Source organism: Chenopodium album, chromosome 15 (genome assembly GCF_948465745.1).
Source record: "Chenopodium album chromosome 15, dcCheAlbu1.1, whole genome shotgun sequence".
In the NCBI taxonomy this organism is placed as follows: domain Eukaryota; kingdom Viridiplantae; phylum Streptophyta; class Magnoliopsida; order Caryophyllales; family Amaranthaceae; genus Chenopodium; species Chenopodium album.
Window position 1 is genome coordinate 12,019,464 of NC_137848.1, and position 21,573 is coordinate 12,041,036.

General features: G+C 37.2%; 2 protein-coding genes and 1 pseudogene across 2 annotated transcripts; 2 read left to right on the top strand and 1 right to left on the bottom strand.

Moving 5' to 3' along the window:
- Positions 1–484: 484 nt before the first annotated feature.
- LOC145581918 (6,7-dimethyl-8-ribityllumazine synthase, chloroplastic-like) lies at positions 485–5,847 on the top strand. Its single transcript, XM_081638955.1, has 8 exons — positions 485–807; positions 904–1,022; positions 2,973–3,065; positions 3,451–3,546; positions 4,183–4,261; positions 4,464–4,510; positions 4,870–4,929; positions 5,320–5,847. Exons 1-8 carry the CDS (start codon positions 669–671, stop codon positions 5,359–5,361), a joined length of 675 nt encoding a protein of 224 aa, XP_081495081.1. The 5' UTR covers positions 485–668; the 3' UTR covers positions 5,362–5,847.
- Positions 5,848–7,593: 1,746 nt separating this feature from the next.
- LOC145580819 (inactive glucose-1-phosphate adenylyltransferase small subunit 2, chloroplastic-like) lies at positions 7,594–11,037 on the top strand (annotated as a pseudogene).
- Positions 11,038–11,455: 418 nt separating this feature from the next.
- LOC145581920 (cytochrome P450 84A1-like) lies at positions 11,456–19,598 on the bottom strand. The gene is made up of 3 exons (XM_081638956.1): positions 18,702–19,598; positions 17,372–17,690; positions 11,456–11,760 (listed from the first exon to the last, which is right to left on the bottom strand). Exons 1-3 carry the CDS (start codon positions 19,596–19,598, stop codon positions 11,456–11,458), a joined length of 1,521 nt encoding a protein of 506 aa, XP_081495082.1.
- Between the last annotated feature and the right edge of the window lie 1,975 nt (positions 19,599–21,573).

Genomic DNA, 21,573 nt, shown 5'->3' on the forward strand with positions numbered 1-21,573 from the left:
TGTTTTATCCAACAACAAGTATTAGACATATAAGCGCACGTCATTTTTATGTATGAGTATAAACACAACAAATCACCTCTCAACAATATAACAAGTCACCTCTCAATAATATTTTTATACGAACAACACAAGAATCACAATCCACCCTCAAATGTAGCTTCCCATAATGTTCGACTTCATATTCACCAAAGATTAGAAAGATAAATGAGAGCACATCATTTCATTTGGTGAGAAATAAAGACATAAATCTCCTCATCTGATGTATGAGTGTAAAACGTAACAAGTCATCTTTCAACAATATAACAAGTCACCTCTCAACAATATAATAAGTCGTCACCCAAACAATCCAACAATTAAAATTGATCATCGAGAGGGCAAGACTAGTGCATCTCAATTCTCAATTTCTCACCATAGTGTTGACTTCATATTATACCCCAAATGTTAAAAGAAATGAAGAACAAATCATTTGACTGGGTGAGAACAAACAAAGGCATGAATCATCCGCGCACACACCAACTCACCAAGGCTCGAAGCATGCCGCTGAAGTTCCACAGTCTGCTATAAAATCTCGCACTGATTTGTTTCACTCCAACGCACTCACCCCAACACACCAGTCAACTCACTCAAAAACACACAGAGAAAAACTGAGCAAACCAAATCAACCAAAAATGGCTTCTTTTGTATCTTCTCAATCTTGTTTCCTTACTGCAAACCCCACTTTTTTACCTCTCAAACCCACCTCCCTTCAACAATCTTCTGCCTTTCTTCGATTTTCTGCTCCTCTTTCTTCCTCTTCCTCTTTTCCTGGTTTGTAATTTTTACTATTTTTTCCTTCAATTTTTGTTCAAAGATTTGATAAATTTTAAAGGGTAGTTTTCAAAATTGCAAATTTATTGATTTCAGGTACTGGGTTGGTTCATGTTGCATCAGAAAAGAAAAATCGGGCGTCATTTGTTGTGACTAATGCTGTTAGGGAGCTTGAAGGTTATGTCACTAAAGCCCAGAATTTCCGATTTGCCATTGTTAGTTTTTTCTATCCTTCTCTTTATGCTGATTTTTTTTTTTTTTTTTCAATTTTATCTTTGGTAATTTTTTTTGACAGAATTTTGATTATGTTTAGTGTAATTTGTTAGATTAGGCAGTAAGTGGGCAGTTTCACATTGAGTTTGAAATGTTGTGGGATTGCAATTTAACAATGTATATTGATGTGCATTTATATATATTTTTTTTATAGTAGATTGAAAACTTTTGGAATTTAGTTTGACTTATAGGACTATAGGAGTAAGGGGGAATTTTGAATAAATCCATTTGATTTGATATTTATGAAGAAACGGTGGCAAATGTTTTATTTTCATTATAAATGTTGTTGATATTGATGTGTTATTATAAGGATTGTGATATGCAATTATGGAATTATTATTCTGATGAGAATGAAAATTTGGAGATACCAACATTTCAGACTTTGGCTTCCTATTTCTCTTTTTTAATACAGAGAAACAAGAATTGGTGGTAATTAGATAGGGAAATAGGGATTATTCAACAAATAAAATAACTGAGATGGGGCGTTTGGGGGATGAGGGTAGGGGGTAGGTGGGTTTGGGTATGGTTATACTGAAGTAATGCAGTTGATAGATTTAAAGGCAAATAAAGGAAAAGTCTTGATTAGTTTCGAGGCTTTAGAGGGATTTTGAAAATCGATGACTGATTGAATTCTATCTGTTGGATCTAAAGAATGATAAGGAGATCGCAAATTGTGGCTTATGATGTATATGCTCTTTCTGCCGACTTAAGTTCAAGGATACTTGGCAGAAGTAAAAGGATCAAGCATGTGTGTATGTGTACTCTATAAGTGTTGCTGTGTCTGATAAGATGATAATAATGCTCTCAAAAATACACGCTTTATAATGGGAACAAATGCAATTAAAATTTTTTGTTTTGTGAATGGATTTCTTTGCTGAGTAAACTATGGTTGACATACTAGCCGCTGGAAACTTTTGTATAGAAATGACTCTATGGCCCTGTTTGATTTGCCTGACAATACCTGATCAAATGTGATATGGACTTCAATTAACTACAAAGTATATGTTAATAGGGTGAACCAGACAGGACCCAAGTGGCAGTATTTAGAGTACTTCAGACCTATATATATCATGTCTAAATCAAATTAGTCTTCAATTTTGGCAATCTATTTCCTCTTGTTAAGATTGAGCCAAAGAATATTCTCAATTACTTGGGTGAAAAGGAAGGAAAATGTGTATCTGCATTACGGAGTATTAAAATAAAGAGATAATAAACCTAATAGAAAATAAGGCAGCAAGAGAGGGGGGGGGGGGGGTGGGGGCGAAAAAGAAATATGAGTGCCTAGCGCAGCAGAAGGGTGTATGCAAGTATTTATACTGTAATTTGGTAGGGAAGAGAGAAGGCATGCTTTCCCAGATGTTTCGTGACTGACGAAGAAAGAAGTCATGTGATAATGTAAAAATCTGACATATTCTCTGCAGTCTTACATTTGAACAATTCTCTAGAGCATGGCTTATAGGCCTAGGTCTCCTTTCAAATCAATCAAATGCTATTAGATCGACACTGGCTGCTTGGAAGCTGCAGCAGTGACTTAATAAGCTAGTGATCTGCAGGCTAATTGTAAGATCATAACAATACTGAAACTTGATGATGTGGCTATTTAATCTGCAGAACGAAAGCTCTACCAGAATAAGGGAGAAATTTAGATATTAGTTCCCTGTATGAAGGTGCCTCAAATCAAATTTTACTCATAGTTATTTCATGTTCTGGGAATTATCATACATGATTAGGCGTTAAGTGACCATAATTGCTGAAAAGAAATAATTGGTTTTGAGAATTGTTGTACATAATTAAGTCATTACTTGACCCATATTTTTATGGGGCATAATAGAACCTGATAGGTGTCTGTTTGCATCTCTAATTTGTCTATATTTTCTTCTTTTTTATTTAAGGTTGTGGCTAGGTTCAACGAATTTGTGACAAGGCGGCTAATGGAAGGAGCTCTTGATACTTTCAAGAAATATTCCGTCAATGAAGATATAGATGTAAGTGGCTGCTCTATGCCTATGTATATTTGTGACTGGTTTTTCCCAATCCGTGCAGTGTGTTTATGCCATCAGCACTTTGCACAGATAGAAAGGGGTAGAAAATTAAAGTGCATTTTTCTATTTAAGTATTTTTTAACTGGATAAACTGATGGAAGATGGTGCATTAAATGCTAAATGGAAGACCTTTTCTATCGAGGACTTGTGCTTTCTATTTGGGATGCTACTTGAAGATCTCTGTGCTGACTCCCTATTCCGTAATCCTCGTAGAACATGCCCTAATTATTTCAGAAATAAACATGTTCAAGTTCACATCTTTTTAATTGTTTCAAGTAGTCCTTCATCAATATCAATAATTTGTAACCAACCTTTTCTTTTATGACAGGTTATTTGGGTTCCTGGTGCTTATGAGCTTGGTGTAACTGCACAGGCACTTGGACAATCCGGAAAATATCATGCTATTGTTTGTCTTGGAGCTGTGGTAGGTCCTTGGCGTATGCTAGAAATTTTATTGCGTTGTTTTTATTTAGTCAAACCCATCTTAAATTATCCTTCCTGCTCCTTTACCACATAGTTTTTTTTTTTTTTTTTTTTTTTTTTTTTTTTTTTTTTTTTTTTTTTTTTGGGTTGTGACCTAGGTTTAGCATGGCCATTTAGTCATGAGAATTGTAATTTTCCACGGAGTGCCATTTACGGCTGTCACTATTACTTTATTTTCCATGTTGAATATGTCAATATGTTTAATACATTTGATTCCCGGCATGCATTGGAGTGATTGAACTCACGTACCAACTTTCTCAACCTTTTTATTGCTTCTATTAATTTGACATGGTACTCTTAGGCCTTAGTTGGGGTGTCAAGGCTGAATTAAATTTTTATTCATGTTGTTATCCGAAAAGTGGTTATTACGAGGATATTATAGGTGCATATCATGTGCATGCTTCATCAATGTATGAGGAAAGAAATCCAATGTGCATGCTTCATCAATGTATGAGGAAAGAAATCCAATGTCAATGGCTAATTTTTCTCATAGTATGTTTATGTACATTTCGCTTATTGAAACCATATCTGAATTGTTCTTCAGCTGATCATGTTCCATTCCTGTTGGCAACTTTAGGTAAGAGGTGATACTTCACACTATGATGCTGTTGTTAATTCTGCTTCCTCTGGAGTACTCTCAGCTGGATTAAATTCAGGTAAAATTTCTTAGTCTACATGATATTGGCATTTGCCAGAAAGACAGTTTACTTGCAGATGCATATATCTCTATTGCATTTCTCCATTTAGATGACAGTCAAAAGTAACTGTTCCCGAAGTGCAAATCATAACTCTGAAAATTTTGTCCGTGTTTATTGCATGTTGCTGATAAGGATAATTCTAATGTTGGTTCTGCTGCAGGAGTACCATGTATCTTTGGTGTCCTTACTTGTGATGACATGGATCAGGTAATTTATTCTGACCCCTTTCTTCCTCACTTCAAAGTTTTTATCTCTCTCTCTCGCTCTCTCTTTTTTTTTTTTTTTTTTTTTTTTTACTTTTTTTTTTAGGAAACTTTTTTAGCATACTATCCCAAACATAATGAATGTCATATCATCTGTCTTTTGTCACCTGCAAGAAGTTGTATACTCACTAATAACATCTAGACCTCTTTGCTGCCTAATGAACAGTTTTGGGACTCTTAACACAACCAACTGATCATTGTCTCTTTGATACTAATGTGCTCTTGATGCTAAATTGCTAAGTCAATTTGCGTTAACCTTAGGCCCCTTATAATTTATGTTCCTCTTGTTCATTGTAATTACAGGCCATAAATAGAGCTGGTGGAAAAGCGGGTAATAAAGGTGCTGAGTCAGCACTAACAGCTGTAAGTTTTTTACCATAGCCTATATAATTGCTGACTGTTAATTTTGACATTGTTTTTATATTCTCTAATCTGATGTAAAATTTGGAATATGTCTATATTTTCTCTAGAAAGGAAGAAGAGAGGGGGGGGGGGGGGGGGGGGGGGGAGGGAAAACCATTTGCGAGTGGCCTATAATAATAGATCTAGTATCATAGGTTGGAAGTTTGGTGCAATGCCATTGCATCACACACCCTGATTCAATGGAATATAATGTCTGGTGTAAGGAGCGCATATGCTGTATTTATGGATCCACAAAATATAAGTTTGGATATACCCTTTCTTGCTCAATAATGCTAAACTTAGTTAACCTGCAAGTACTCCTTATCTTGACCATCTGACTTATTTTGGCAGATTGAAATGGCTTCACTCTTCGAACATCATTTGAAGGCCTAAATTCAATATGGTTGATGTAAAAGGTAGTTCCCCTGTTCACCGAGCCACTTCAAGGTTGCGTAATTTCCTGAGCTGCTATAAACAAATGAGCATGGGGAAGGAGGGGATTCAGAAACTGAGTGTATAACAGTACATTGGACGTGAGATGAAACTTACCACCCTCCTAAGCAAAGATGAAATCTTGGGCCTTTTCTTTTCGGTTTTTTTTTTCATTTATTTGGGGTTTTGATAGTTATTGTTGGAATAAATTCTTGGGAAGTTATGAACAAGGAGCCTTGTTGCCTGAGAATAGTTCAAACCTATGTCTTTTAACTTTCATCCTGCATGTGGATTTGCTTGTCAATGTCTACTAAGACTCTGTTCCAAATGTAACCTTTTTAACAGTTTTCTTTTTCGAGTTGTTTGTATTTTAACATTCTTGAAAGTAAGAAATCAAATGAACAGACGTACAAATGTTATCCTTCTATTTATACCCTTTTTAAACTGTCTTGCTTTGAATAGGGAGCAAATATATGGAAATTCTTGTATGGAAAATTCTGTGTATTTTTCTGTGGCTTCTTACTTGCAATACAATGTCCGAAAATGCTGAATTATTTGACCTAAGAAGTAAAATTAGAAAACGCCGAAATTCAACTGATTATCTTGTTATGTCCCTCTTTCGACGCTTTCATTTGCAATTGATTGAAGAAAGTGACACCTCTATTTTCTTTTCATTTACACGTAATCTACACAGTTTAGAGTAAATGCCAACTTTTTTCTAGTACTAGTATTATTAACTTCTATTTATAGGCGAATGTCATGCAGTTCCTCCCACTTCAATAACTGCCGGACGGTTATGACTCTTGGCGCTAGTTTCCCTTAAATTCAAAATACTCTACTTGCTTCAAACCGGCTCTATTATATCCTGTGGGCTTTTCATTTGGGCCTTAATGTTGTAGGTTATTTACGATGATTCATGTTACCCGATCCCAAATCATTTTGGGATTAAAGCTTTGTGGATGTTGTTGTTGTTGCTGAATTTCATATTGAAAAGCTGAGTATGCCTATCTTCATAACCACCCTAGCTTGAATTTTTTTTTAAAAATAGCCAAAATATTTGAAGCTTAACTTTAATATTGTCCTTTTTTCCCTAAAGATCCTTCCTTTTGAGGTCCATACTACAGTACTTTTTCAGTATTTTAGTGGAAGACCTTATGTAGTATACTGAGAGGGAACTAATTTCCTAGAATAAAGTGATCCAAGAGGAACAAATTACAGTATTATCTTTTCTCATTATTAACTCCAATTAAATAATTATGGTTTTAAAGTTGGTGCTTGCTCCAATTAAAGTATCAATTCATAATTGGAGTGGATAGTGATGTAGACAAAATTTGATACCTAAGGTCTCATCTCTCGTGTACATCTTGCGACTTTATTAAGGTTGTTTATAAGATGTGAGGTAAACCTTGAATGAAATCATTACTATAGTTAAATACAAGTTTTTATAAGAGGTGTTGGAGTATATTAAGCAAAAAAAAACTTTTTAACTTGTGTGCAACGTGCTAAAATGATGCTTATTTTAAATCTAAGATTGAAACATATAGTAATCAAAGAATAAAAAAGGTTTAAATAAAATTTCATAAACATAAAAACATTATTTTAAGCAATTAACCATATTTTATTGTCTGAATACAACAGAAATATTGGACCAAGCTATCTCCATTGGTCCTTTGAGATTCCTAGACAAGAATTTTGATTAAGATATTCAATAAATTAAAACCAATTTGGATCAACAAGAATAAAGCAAACAAAAGAGTTGATGAAGAAAGTGATTAGTGATAATAAGAAACTTCGAATCAAAGTCAGATGAAGTTCCTTAAAACAAATTAACAAAATTTCTACAATTAAGGAATGTCAGCTGTTGTTTTGTACCATAATAATATTTCAAAAAAAACAGTATGATTCATGTTGTAATAAACCATGCTGCAGAGGCCATGATGAAGAAACCTAAATATTCCCTGTCTATGCCTTCTTCCTTGGTTTAATGCAACTGTCAAATATAATAAATTGCTCGTAAAGTCGAAAGCATACATTATTTGTTAACAAAAGCAATATTATTCATATTTTGTAATGGTGACATTGCAATTAGCCTCAGTAGTTCCTACCAATATCAAACATACACTTCTAAGGTCGCGCCATAATGAAGTCAGAACTCGTAAGAAGTTTTTATTATCAGTTTGTTCAAGTACGCCCATGCCAAACTTTCAGCAGGTAGATCAACTTCTTTCAGTTTCACCTCAGGAAAATCAGGTTTTTGACTTAATCCTTTACACATAATGTTAATTTTATAGGCTTTAGGCTTACTATATTTTATAATGTCAGGGGTGGTTTTTGACTTATATTAGGGGAATTGTGCATTTAAGAGTGTTGCAGCAATATTATTTGGAAATGGTTCAGACTGCAAGTTATGCCCATTGATGAGAAGACGGTCAGCAGGCGCTATTCCACTAGGAGCAAAATACAGACTGATAGATGCTGTTGTAAGCAATTGCATTAACAGCAACATAACCAAGTTGTATGCTCTAACACAATTTAATTCCACTTCTCTCAATTCCCACCTTACAAGAACTTATTCGAATGTGGGTCTTGGGAAAGAGGAGTTTCTTCAAGTTATTGCTGCATGTCAAAGCCCAGAAAATCAGAGCTGGTTTCAGGTCAGGAACCGTTTTATTTATTTGTAAAAAGTCTTAGCAAATTTTTGGGATGTTCTATGTTACTCAGACCTGGGTATTACATCTGACATTGGTATGTGACCATGTATCAGACACTTAGACTTGGATAAAATTTTTAAGGAAATCCATGCTTTTGATCCTAGTGAAGTCAGTGTCCATACACATGTCGGATTGTCTAAATTTAACAGCACCTAAGGAGAAATGAAGAGTCTATGAACATGTTTGTGGTATTTTCGGGTTATTGTAGTCCTTTCACGTAATATATTTATGTTCTTATTTGTAAATGGCAGGGAAATGCTGATGCTGTTAGGAGATTTTTGTGGATGCTAGAAGAGTGCCCTGCCACGGATTTTCTTATCCTCCCTGGCTATCATCTTTATAGAATGGATTACCAGGACATTCTTCAGCTCCACTATGAAACTAGAGCTGATATAACTATTTCAGCTCTAAGATTAGAGGAAAGGCATGACAAAGGTTTTGGTATTTTGAAAGTAGATTCAGATAATAATGTACTTGAAATATTTGAAAAAGAGATCATGTTTCCTTTGGTGAGTTGCTTGGACTGTAATAATTTCATCGCTAAGAAGCTATAATTTTCTTCTGACTAATTTTCTTGAAACACAATCAATCAGGTTGGAAGTGTAAAAAATTCGGAAGACAACAACCATACTACTTATGCAAGCATGGGCATCTATGTCATTAGCAAAGATGTAATGGTAAACATTCTCAAAGAAGACCTTTCATGGGCAAATGACTTCAAGAGTGAAGTAATTCCTGGTGCTATATCATTAGGAATGAAGGTATGGGGAAATATTACTTTATTGATAAAATCAACTAATTCAAAGGAAATATAGTGTTATATATAAACAACATATGATACATGCACGAATCATAGTCACATTAGTATTGAACTCTTAAACCAAAATAGCTCATTTTGCATATAAAGTTTGAGGCATATATTCATTATTATTGTTCACTCGAAGGACAGTACATCATACTACGTACTACATTCTCTGTAAGCATGTAAATTCTTCAAGCAAAAGTCATTACACAGTTTAATTTTCATATGGTTTCATTATTTTCACGTGAATCCTTCTGCACGACAGCTAGTTCTGTATCAAGGTGACTGATTCTGATTAATTTTAGATTTCAATTTTTCGAAATCTCATTTTAGATGTCGAAAAAGATGGTTTACAATTCACAGTTGGTTAAAAAAAAAGTTTTCCTTTTGTTCTTTGGGCCAAATCTAGGTTCAAGCATATCTATTTGACGGATATTGGGAGAACATGCAAAGCATAAAGGGATTCTATGAAGCCAACATGGAAAGCATAAAGACTACAGACATAAGATTCGAGTCAGTATAAGTCACTTGATGAAAAAAAGATGCTCCCTTCTCCTTCAAAGGAAATATGCATATAACTTATTTGAATGTCCCTTGAGAAATACATTCTCCCCTTTTTTTCTCTCAACCTTTTCACTCTTCTACTTCTCCGCGAAGTTAATACATGTTTCTTCAAGGGGCTGAGGGAGCAAATTAAACTTTAACTGTCAAATTGTCAGTACGTCTACTAAACATCATTGATACAAGTCTTCTTAAGTCTAATATATACACATTTAACCCTTTTGGTCACAGCTTCTGTGATAGCGACTTTCCTCTCTATACTTTGCCTCGGCGTCTCCCTCCAACAAGAGTAACCGATGCTGTAATTATTGACAGTGCCATAGGAGATGGTTGCCTACTCAATGTAAGAATCCCACTTCCTAGCAAGAAATAGTCATTTTAACTTGTTCTGTTTCTCAACTGACATTGAAGATTTGAAATTCTACTAATTACTTAATAAGTGGATCATTTCTTGTTGGTCACCCCTTTTTTTCATTCTTTCAAGCGTAGAAGTGCAGAATCAAAGGCTCAGTGATAGGTCTTGGAACAAAAATTGATGATGCAGCTGCAATAGAAGATTCAATTTTAATGGGATCTGATATCTACCAAGTAAGCACTAAGGCTAATAGTAAACTATTAACTGCCCCATATTTGTCTAATGTAAAAATGATTTGCATATCTTGAACTCGGGTTCTATGTGTCAAGCACGCGTATGTCTTCACGTGTCAAACTCAGCTAATTTATGAAATTTTTTTACAGTATATTACTGGTACAAAGTGAAGTAATGTCTCCCAATTTTCGACTTTTCTCCTTGTCAACATGCAATGCTCTTTAGTAATAACCGTTACATCAAAATTATCTATAAAGTTGTAAGGCTATAAACAATATAATATCATTAGTTCCCTACTACTATAATCAAACTACACGCGAATTTGGCAGAATTTTACATGAAATAAAGAGTGTTATTATGAGTTCTCTTTATAAATTAATTCCTCTAGTTGTTTATACTAACCTTAAACTTATTCTGTAAACAAACAGGAAAATTTTCTGCAGAACATGGAAACGAAGACATCATAGAAAATACCGATAGGAATTGGGCAAGGATCATTCATAAGGAAAGCTGTAATAGACAAGAATGCAAGAATTGGCAAAAGAGTCACGGTAAAAGATGCTGAAAATTCACATATCCACACTATAGGCCTTAAATTCTTTATGTTAACATCAACAATAATTAATGTCTATCATTGTCAGAAACTCCTGAAAGCAAAGAATTCCCATTAGTTAATGATATCATGAACTTAAATGTTTGCAGATTATAAACAAAGATAACATTCAGGAGGGAAGCAGAGAAGATGCAGGGTACGTGATCCGCGAAGGGATAGTGATTATAACTAGGAACGCAATCGTCCCGGATGACACCATCTTATAGTGATGCAAAAATCATTATAAGAAGAACATCATTCTTTCAACAGAATAAGGAAGAACAAACATATATCATTTATAACGCAAGAAGGCCAAGAATTATGCCTTTTCGGACCACTCTGTATAGCAACATGAAAATGTTATTTGTGCAAAGAAAGTGAGATAATATACCAACAATTATTGGTTTCAAAAAATAAAAAAAAATACCAACAATTATACTAAGAAATCACATTTTTTTTGTTCTTCTGATTGAGTAGAACTATACATGGAAATTCCTACACGAAAAACATTCATAAATGTAAAAACGTTCATGATTTTAGTTGGTGTATCAACGAATATTCAAAGAACAACGTATACTATATATGAAAATAAAAAACATTCATAATATGTAAAATTTCAGTGAAATTTTATTATATGATGTATATATATTGTAGATGCAACATGGGTCTCCTCATCATAACCGGCGTTAAATATTCCACTTGAAAGGACGGTTGAACAAATTTGATTCACCACCTTCAATTCACTCGTTATTGTTGCAATCACCATTCACCAATCCTGCAGCTTCTGCTTCGTGGTTTATTCAGTTGAGCGGGCACAACAGGCGGGGACTAGGCACCGCTATGAGTCGACTCATCTTCGAAACAGTGGCTCTATATGATTCATCCAAATTTAGTTCACTTGGCTTCATCCCATCAGGCAACTCCCACGTAAAACAATGGAGTAAGTTTGCCGCGCACAACTCAAGCGTGTATAACGCTAGCCCCATACCCGGGCAAGACCGTCTTCCTGATCCGAAAGGTATAAATTCAAAATTAGCCCCTTTTAAATCGGGTGCACCCTCTCTAAGGAACCTTTCGGGTTTGAACGTGTCTGGATCAGACCATTGTTAGGATTAGTGTGGAGGTGCATCAAGTCATGGAGGCATAAGGGAGAAAGCAAAGGAAGGGCTGCTGTTGGAGGGTTCGACCGAACTCCATTCATGGAGGTTCCGAGGTTCGGCCGAACCATACAAGCAGAAGCATCGCAGGTTTTGGTGAAAATGGAGGAGTGGTCGAACCACCTTAGGTCCGACCGAACCACCTTGGGTTCGACCGAACTCCGGGTAGGTTCGGCCGGACCTGCTGTGCTCTGTTTCTGCCGTCAGATTCTGCGATATGGGCTGCGATTTAATCTTGTCCCTTGATTGCTTTTTGTACTCCTAGACTATATATACTTTTACTTAGCCTCTTTTTAAGGTATTCACAAATTCTAAACACTAAGAGAGGGTTTGAGAGGTTTGTGAGGAGCATTTGAATTCTACACAATTCATGCTTGTATTCTTGATTTCATTCATCATCAATACTACTCCATAGTGCAAGGGTGGGTTTTTTCTCCCGGTTCTCGGGTTTTCCCACGGTAACTTTGTCTCCTTTACTTGCTTTAATTTCTTTCATGGTTGTTCTTGATTGTTATACTTGCTTGTTCATTGTTGTTGTGGGTGGATTGCAATTAGTTTGAACCCTTAATCCTTTCAATTGGTATCAGAGCCAAGGTTGAATCTTTGGTGTTTTAGTGATTTAGGGTTTGTGTTAAACTTGAATTTGTGATTGAGTTACAAAGTTTGGGTCTTTAGGTGTTCAAAGTTTGAATCTTGGGTGTCAAGTTGCATTCTTTGTTGTTGAAAACCTATTGTGAACTTTGTGTGTTTGATTTGCAATGGAGGAAGGCAAGTTAAGAATTGAGAAGTTTGATGGGAAGGATTTTGGGTTTTGGAAGATGCAAATAGAGGACTATTTGTATCAAAAGAACCTATATTTACCTCTTACTAGTAAACCATCGGGTATGAAGGAAGAAGAGTGGAAAGTATTGGATAGACAAGCTCTTGGAGTGATTAGGTTGACATTAGCAAAGAGTGTTGCTTACAATGTCAAAGATGTGACAATGACGGTTGGTGTCATCAAAGCATTGTCCAATATGTATGAGAAGCCATCGGCTATGAACAAGGTGTTCTTGATGCGTCGTTTGTTTGAAATTGAGATGAATGATAGTGGTTCCGCCCCGGAACACATAAATGAATTTAATTCGATAATCTCTCAACTAGCTTCGGTTGAGATCAAGTTTGATGATGAAGTGAGGGCCTTGATTTTGTTGTCATCATTGCCTAGAAGTTGGGATACCGTTGTAGCCGCCATTAGCAACTCTTCCGGGAAGTCGAAGTTGAAGTGTGATGATGTGAGGGACTTAATCTTGAGTGAGAGCTTGAGAAGGAAGAACTCGGGTGAGTCATCGGGTGGTGCATATTCTAGTGAAGGTATGGGACGTGGAAGACAACAAAGAGGTGCTCAAAGGGGAAGATCGAAGTCTAGAGGGAGAAGTAAGTCGAAAGGGAAAGTGAACATTGTGTGTTGGGGTTGTGGTGTAAAAGGGAATATAAAGAGGGATTGTCCCAATCCCAAGAAGAAGGGTGGTCCAAACCACAAGAACCATGATGATGCTAGTTCATCGGTTAGCTTGGCATCAAGCGATGAAATCGGTGATGCATTGATCTTGAGCGTTGATAGTCCCATTGAGTCTTGGATCCTTGATTCGGGAGCTTCATTTCATTCTTCTCCATGTAAGGAGATTTTTCAAAACTTCAAGAGTGGCAAGTTTGGAAAAGTATACCTTGCGGATGATGAACCGTTGGATATTGTGGGGAAGGGAGATGTTATGATCAAGACCTCAAGTGGGAGCTCATGGAAGCTTGAAGATGTTAGGTACATACCTAAGCTAAGGAAGAATTTGATTTCGGTGGGTCAACTAGACTCAAGTGGTTTTAGAACCATGTTTGGTGAGGGTACTTGGAAGGTGTCGAAGGGAGCTATGGTGGTGGCTTGGGGCACGAAGACCGGCACTTTGTACACTACCTTAGGGTGTACAAGCATGATTGCTACAACTGCAAATGATGAGACTAAGCTTTGGCATACTCGGCTTGGTCACATGAGTGAGAAAGGGATGAAAATGCTAGCTTCAAAGGGTAAGTTGTCGGGTTTGAAATCAATCGACATGCAATTTTGTGAGACATGTGTTTTTGGCAAGCAAAAGAAGGTGTCTTTCACAAAAACCAAACGGTCCTTGAAGAAGGAGAAGCTAGAACTTGTGCACACGGATGTTTGGGGCCCATACCCCATCAAGTCCCTTGGTGGTTCTCACTACTTTGTTACTTTCATTGATGATTCAACCCGGAAAGTATGGGTGTATTTTATGAAGCACAAGTCGGAAGTGAATGAGAAGTTCAAGACTTGGAAGGCGGAGGTTGAAAATGTTTCGGGCAAGAAGATTAAGGCAATCAAGTCCGACAATGGAGGAGAGTATGAGTTGGAAGCTTACAAGAACATTTGTAAGGAGAATGGCATTGTTTTGGAGAGGACCATTCCCGGTAAACCTCGCCAAAACGGGGTAGCGGAGCGGATGAATAAGACTTTACTTGATAGGGCAAGGTGTATGAGGTTGTTTGCGGGCCTCCCAAAATGCTTTTGGGCGGATGCTGTTAGTACCGCGGCTTACTTGATAAACCGTGGACCTTCGGTGCCCTTGGAATTCAAGATACCGGAGGAGGAGTGGAGTGGTAAGGAGGTGTCCTACACTCACTTGAAGACCTTTGGTTGTGTGGCCTATTTGCAATCCGAGAAGAGAGACAAGCTAGACCCAAAGGCCATCAAATGTTACTTCATCGGGTATGGATGTGAGAAATATGGTTATAGATTATGGGATCCTAAGAATCGAAAGATTGCTAGGCATTGTGATATCACTTTTGATGAGAGCTCCTTGTATAAGGACAACTTTGGTGGAAAATCTGTTGAGAAAGAATCAATAGGAGATGAGAGGGAATTTGTTGAGTTAGATGGTGAAGTTAGAAAAGGCAAGGAGGGTGAACAAGTAGATGTTGAGGTGCCAATTCAACAAGCATCTCCTCAACATGGTGCCCATGTTCCGGATGATTCGGATTCAAGTGATTCGGATGATGATGATCACTTGGAAATGGATGAGCGAGTAGTTATGGGTGAGCCCGTTGTGGTTCAAGAAGAGTCTACTACACCACCAACGGTGAGGAGATCATCAAGACCAATCAAGCCACCAAACCGATATTCTCCATCCTTGCATTATTTGTTGTTGACGGATTCCGGTGAGCCGGAATGTTATCAAGAGGCAATGGGCATGGGTGACTCGTTGAAGTGGGAGCAAGCAATGGAAGATGAGATGTCTTCATTGGAGAAGAACAACACTTGGGTGTTGGTTGAGTTGCCTAAGGGCAAGAGAGCACTTTTGTGCAAATGGATATTTCGAAAGAAAGAAGAACCGGATGGTACAATTCGGTACAAGGCAAGACTTGTGGTGAAATGTTTTTCACAAAAGGAGGGCATTGATTATCACGAGATCTTTGCTCCAGTTGTGAAATTGACCACTATTAGAATCTTGTTGGCTATAGTGGTTTCGGAGAACTTATTTCTTGAGCAAATGGATGTAAAAACCGCGTTTTTACATGGTGATTTGGAGGAGGAAATCTACATGAAGCAATCGGAAGGGTTTCAAGTTCCGGGTCAAGAGAACTTGGTGTGCAAGCTTAAACGGAGTCTATATGGGTTGAAACAAGCTCCAAGACAATGGTACAAGAAGTTTGACAATTTCATGCTAGGCAATGGTTTCGTGAGAGCGGAAGGTGATCATTGTTGCTACTTTCAAAGGTACGACAATGGCTATATCTATTTACTTTTGTATGTTGATGATATGTTGATTGCGGGAACTAGTATGAAAATTGTCAATGATTTGAAAAAGAAGTTGTCAAGAAGATTTGAGATGAAAGATTTGGGTGAGGCCAAGAAAATACTTGGCATGAGAATTTCTAGGGATAGCTCAACGGGTGTGTTGAAGTTATCTCAAGAGGAGTATGTCAAGAAGGTGCTCAAAAGATTTAACATGATTGATGCAAAGCCTCGAAGCTCACCTCTTTCAAGTGAGCTCAAGTTGACAAAGGAGGATTGCCCTAAGACAAGGGAAAAGAAGGACAAAATGGCCATTGTTCCTTATGCTTCGGCCGTTGGTAGCATGATGTATGCTATGATTTGCACAAGGCCCGATATTGCTCACGCAGTGGGAGTTGTGAGCAGGTTCATGTCAAATCCGGGTGAGAGACATTGGGAAGCCGTGAAGTGGCTATTGAGGTATTTGTTGGGTACTTCAAGTATGGCTCTTTGTTTTGGTAGAAATGGAGTTGTTTTGGAAGGTTTTGTTGATGCCGATTTTGGAGGATGTTATGATTCAAGCAAAAGCACTTCGAGGTATGTGTATACTATTGGTGGTACGGCCATTAGTTGGATGAGCAAGCTCCAAAAGTGTGTCTCTATGTCTACGACGGAAGCCGAGTATGTGGCTATGTCGGAAGCGGGAAAAGAGATGGAATGGTTGAAGGGTTTTCTTGAAGAAATGGGCATGAAACAAGATGTTTGTGCATTGTATAGTGATAGCCAAAGTGCAGTTCAATTGGCTAAGAATCCTATGTTTCATTATCGCACTAAACACATCACGAGGCGTTATCACTACACTAGGAGTTTGGTGAAGGATGGCACGATGTGTTTGAGGAAGATTGCCGGTTCAAAGAATTCGGCGGATATGCTCACTAAGGTTGTTTCTAGTGACAAATTGAGGTTGTGTAGGACCTCAATTGGACTCCATCATTAAGCTTGATGGAGTGTTGCGCTATGGTGAAAAAATTGTTTTGATGAGTGTTTTTTTTTTAGTGTTTTTTGAGGAAGGTATATATGGATGTCTATGGTGTATGCATGATTGATCCTATCTCCAAGTGGGAGATTGTTAGGATTAGTGTGGAGATGCATCAAGTCATGGAGGCATAAGGGAGAAAGCAAAGGAAGGGCTGCTGTTGGAGGGTTCGACCGAACTTAATTCATGGAGGTTCCGAGGTTCGGCCGAACCATACAAGCAGAAGCATCGCAGGTTTTAGTGAAAATGGAGGAGTGGTCGAACCACCTTAGGTCCGACCGAACCACCTTGGGTTCGACCGAACTCCGGGTAGGTTCGGCCGGACCTGCTGTGCTCTGTTTCTGCCGTCAGATTCTGCGATATGGGCTGCGATTTAATCTTGTCCCTTGATTGCTCTTTGTACTCCTAGACTATATATACTTTTACTTAGCCTCTTTATAAGGTATTCACAAATTCTAAACACTAAGAGAGGGTTTGAGAGGTTTGTGAGGAGCATTTGAATTCTACACAATTCATGCTTGTATTCTTGATTTCATTCATCATCAATACTACTCCATAGTGCAAGGGTGGGTTTTTTCTCCCGGTTCTCGGGTTTTCCCACGGTAACTTTGTCTCCTTTACTTGCTTTAATTTCTTTCATGGTTGTTCTTGATTGTTATACTTGCTTGTTCATTGTTGTTGTGGGTGGATTGCAATTAGTTTGAACCCTTAATCCATACAACCATGAGTTTGGGTCTCTTCCTATAACCCATGCATTGATCACGACTCGTGATCGTTATAGCCCATGCATTGATCACGACTCGTGATCGTTTAGGAATATAGTATTTTCCTATGACTGCATCCTTAGCAGTCTCGTGGAGCAAGAGCGGGATTGGTGGGTGCATACGTAGTGTCTCTTTTATGCAACATCGAAAAAATGGGAGCTTATCAAGATCCGATTCGTTGACCCGTCGAGTTAAACCAACTACGTCAACAAGCTCTTGTTGGACCCGTTTCATGTATTCGGGATTACGTAATAATTCTGTCATTATCCATTCTACTTCCCATGTTATTGTTTCCGTTCCTCCAAACATCATATCCTGTATAATTATTTTAAATTGGCCTAAATTAGATTAATTGCACGGTTGCACGCAGGCCACGCACCCATATTTATGCTACTTAACTACTACGAAATATTAATTAATAATTATGATACTTCTATATTGACTATATACCCCACAAACATCTTGCTACATGATACATCAAATTAAATATTTAACGTTTTTTTCTTTCAAAATAAAATTACTTGACATTTTTTAAGTCGACCATGCATGCATCCCTCATCAACACCTTTTTCGAGAGCAGCTATCAGCTTAGTATCTTTTCTACTGGTACTACTTTGTGGCATCACTAAAAAAAATGGTTAAACTGTGCTCCATACGTAGTAACATATCAGAATAATTGACACGGCTTAACTTATTGCATTGTTCATATATTTATTGTTGTTAAAGCAAACTATAAATTTATTAAAAGCAAATTCCTTTGTTATTAAATGACCTATTTCATTTATCACTTGCCATTTTGCCAATATATAACTTTAATGATGTGTATTGTACTCTGTATATAACAAGTGATGTGGAGTAAGAATTCTAATTAATGATGCGGAGAAAGTACTATCACTTGCATACTAAGTTACCAACCCATAATTTTTATGTGAAAAGCGTAAAAAAAAAAAAATACTTCATCCGTTCTTTTATTACATGTCTGTATTCTTTTTATAGATCATCAAAATTAAGTGTATGTTTCCATTTATAGGTTGTACTTTTTTATAATATTATTCTCTTTTTGATGATTTGTAATCCTTTTTCTTTTTCTTTTTTGTACTTTAAGATCAATTCCCAATACTTTCTCTCTCCTAATTTCGAAGCACTTTTTCTTTCTCTCTATCTCTCTTTAACCCCACATGCATATTTATACTCCCAATTATTAGTTTTAAGGAATCTTTAACTTTCTTAATTTCCGTGTAAAATGAGAAATAGACATGTAATAAAAGGACGGAGGGAGTAAATAAATAAATAAAAACACGGAGAAAGCATCATCTATATGCTTACCATGATAAGGCCTTTGATGTTTTCCTTAGTAAGCTTGATTGGGTTCTGTGAATCTTCCTGCTTATTAACTTTGGCATCCTCACTGTAAAAGTTCAACAACTCATCCACCACATCTAGATCTTCTTCAACTTTATTGTCTTGTTTTACATGTTTATTATTAGTTGCCTTCTTCTTGGCATGATCATCAATAATCGGATCTATGAACCGGTCCAATGCGGTCCGGGCCCTAACTAGCCGTTTGTTAAGCCCGTTTGGGTCAACCCAAGTGAGAATCTTGATAAAATCCGCTATATTAAACGCTCCAAAAAGCTCGGAAAACTCCTGCAGGATGGCAGTGAACTCATCCTGCCCCTTGGAGAATTTGGACCCGAAGGCGGCCCGGTATATAACATTCTTAGTAAGGTTAAACACGTGATCCACGATATTAACAGGACACCCGGCTTGGCCCGAAAGGGCCCAGACGATGTGGTCCACCTCATCGCGGACGGACTGCCATGATTCACCCCGTTTGCAGCTAAAGAGGTGCATGACGCACAGCTTGCGCATCTTACGCCAAAATGGGCTGTAGTGCGCGAAAACCTTGTCGGCCCTGTCGTAGGTAAGATAGCTGACGGCAATGCTGGCGGGCCGATTGGAGAAAATAAGGTCTTGGACTTGTAGGACTTCTCGGGCCTCATCCGGGCCGGAGACCACCATCATGTGTACCATGCCCATATTGAGGTGGAACAACCCGCCGTAACGTTCGGCCATCTTGGCTAGCCCACGGTGGGTCAGCTTGCCCATCATCGTTATGTTGCCAATGATGGGCAGGCCCGTTGGGCCTGGCGGGTATGGCTTCCGTCTTACCCTTGTGATGATGCCTAGTATTAACATGGGTAGTGCTATAACCAACAACATTGATTTCAATACTAGAAATAGTTGATCATGCATTTTTTTTTCTTGTATAGTTAGAAACTTAGAATTATTATCAGCTAGCTTTGTACTAATTGACTGTATTTTCTCTTGTTATTAGTGCTACACTTGTATACTTCTAATTGTGTCTTTTGTAACATGATTTTGATGATAGGAGAAAAAATTGGCGTTTAACTATATACTTAAAAAAAACTAACTACCTGCTCTACCAAAACTGATTGAATCCAATACGAATTGATTCAAAAATAAAAAAATAAAAAATAATGGATGAATGTCATTGAATACTGATCTATTTGTTTTATCACGAACTCTTTCACCATTCATTTTTATTTGTCCAATTTGTCTTTTTGCACAATTTTCAATGTCTGTTTTAGTATTATGTTATTAATTAGTTCAATAAAAATACTTTTAATTTAGTACGGAATAAAAATCAATAACTTTAAATATGATACGGATTATATAATAGAAAATCATTAAAAATAATTTCAGTTTAGCAAAACTAATTTCAATTTAATAAAAATAATTTCAGTTGCTTATAAAAATAAGGTGTAGATAACAATGCCTAACAAAAAAATTATGGGCACTTATTTTGCATTAAATTATCTTCCCTTACTTTGTACAATTAATATCAAATATAAGTTGGTGGTTAAAGTTCAGTTAAAAAGCCCTTTGGACTTTACACTCCATTTGTACACGCGGTACACCCCTCAGCACCACGAGAATTCCTTTATCTTCACTATATTAAATTATTAATGAGGTGCTAAACACCTGCCACTCAATATAATACCAATTTAATTAATTAATTACTTGTATTATTTCTAATAGAATTACCATAAATATGGCTCAACACATGTATACATGTGTGAGAATCGAGATTTGTGCAAACTTTTTCCATAACATTTTAAATTGTATTTTAAACAAGCCAATTTCTTTAGTTTGTGTCGCAAGTACAACAATTAGTTTAATAGTAGTAGGTCGAGAGAAAACGCAAAAGGATTTTGTCCCTCGCTCTAGAGTTCCTCGTTGACTTGGTGCCTCATCCCTGGTTAGGGCTATTTTGTACGTAGTTTTTGTTGGTGATTTCGTTTATTCAATTTCTCGTTGCCTGTTTTGATTCAATTATAGAGTCGGATTTGGTTAAGGAGTGGGAGAAATTAACTTTTACTAAAGAAGAACGAACAATTATTAAGGGCGATATTGATGAATCGAAGGAAGATGAAGTGGATACTCAAATTTCCTTAACATTGGTTGGGAAATTATTGAGTAATAAACCATTCAACATCGAAGCCTTCAAAAGAACCCTAGTGTCAGTATGGAGAGCAAAAGATGAGGTAGCGATTCGTATGGTGGAAACTAACTTGTTTGTCTTCCAATTCTTCAACGTGGAATCGAAGAACCGAGTTCTAGAAGGCAGCCCGTGGTTCTTTGATAATAAACTTGTAGTCTTGAAAGAGATTTCGGGAGAAGAACAACCATCAGAGGTCTCCTTCACCCAGTCACCTTTTTGGGTGCACCTAGAAGACGTTCCCTTTAACAAGAGGAAAGCTTCTATTGCACAAGATGTTGGCAATTGTCTTGGTGGATTCTTGGAGTATGACGACTCGGACCCTATTGGTTGGGAGAAGGTCATGCGCATTAAGGTGCAATTGGAGATTTATAAACCACTCCGCAAAGGGCTACAAATTGCTACGGGGAAGTCCTCTTTGAAATGGATAGCTTTGAAATATGAAAGACTGGCTGATTATTGTTTCTATTGCGGTAGGCTGGATCACACAGAGCGTGATTGTCAATTCTTGGAGAATGTGGAAGCAGCAAAAGAGGAAGTTATCTTTCAATATGGTCCTTTCCTTCGAGGTTCCCCACACAAAAGAAACCGCACATCAGAGGCAGAGAGGGCCCGAGAAAGCAACCTGTTGAAGAAAATTAAGAACAGAATTTTGCTAGACGTCCTAGTTATAAT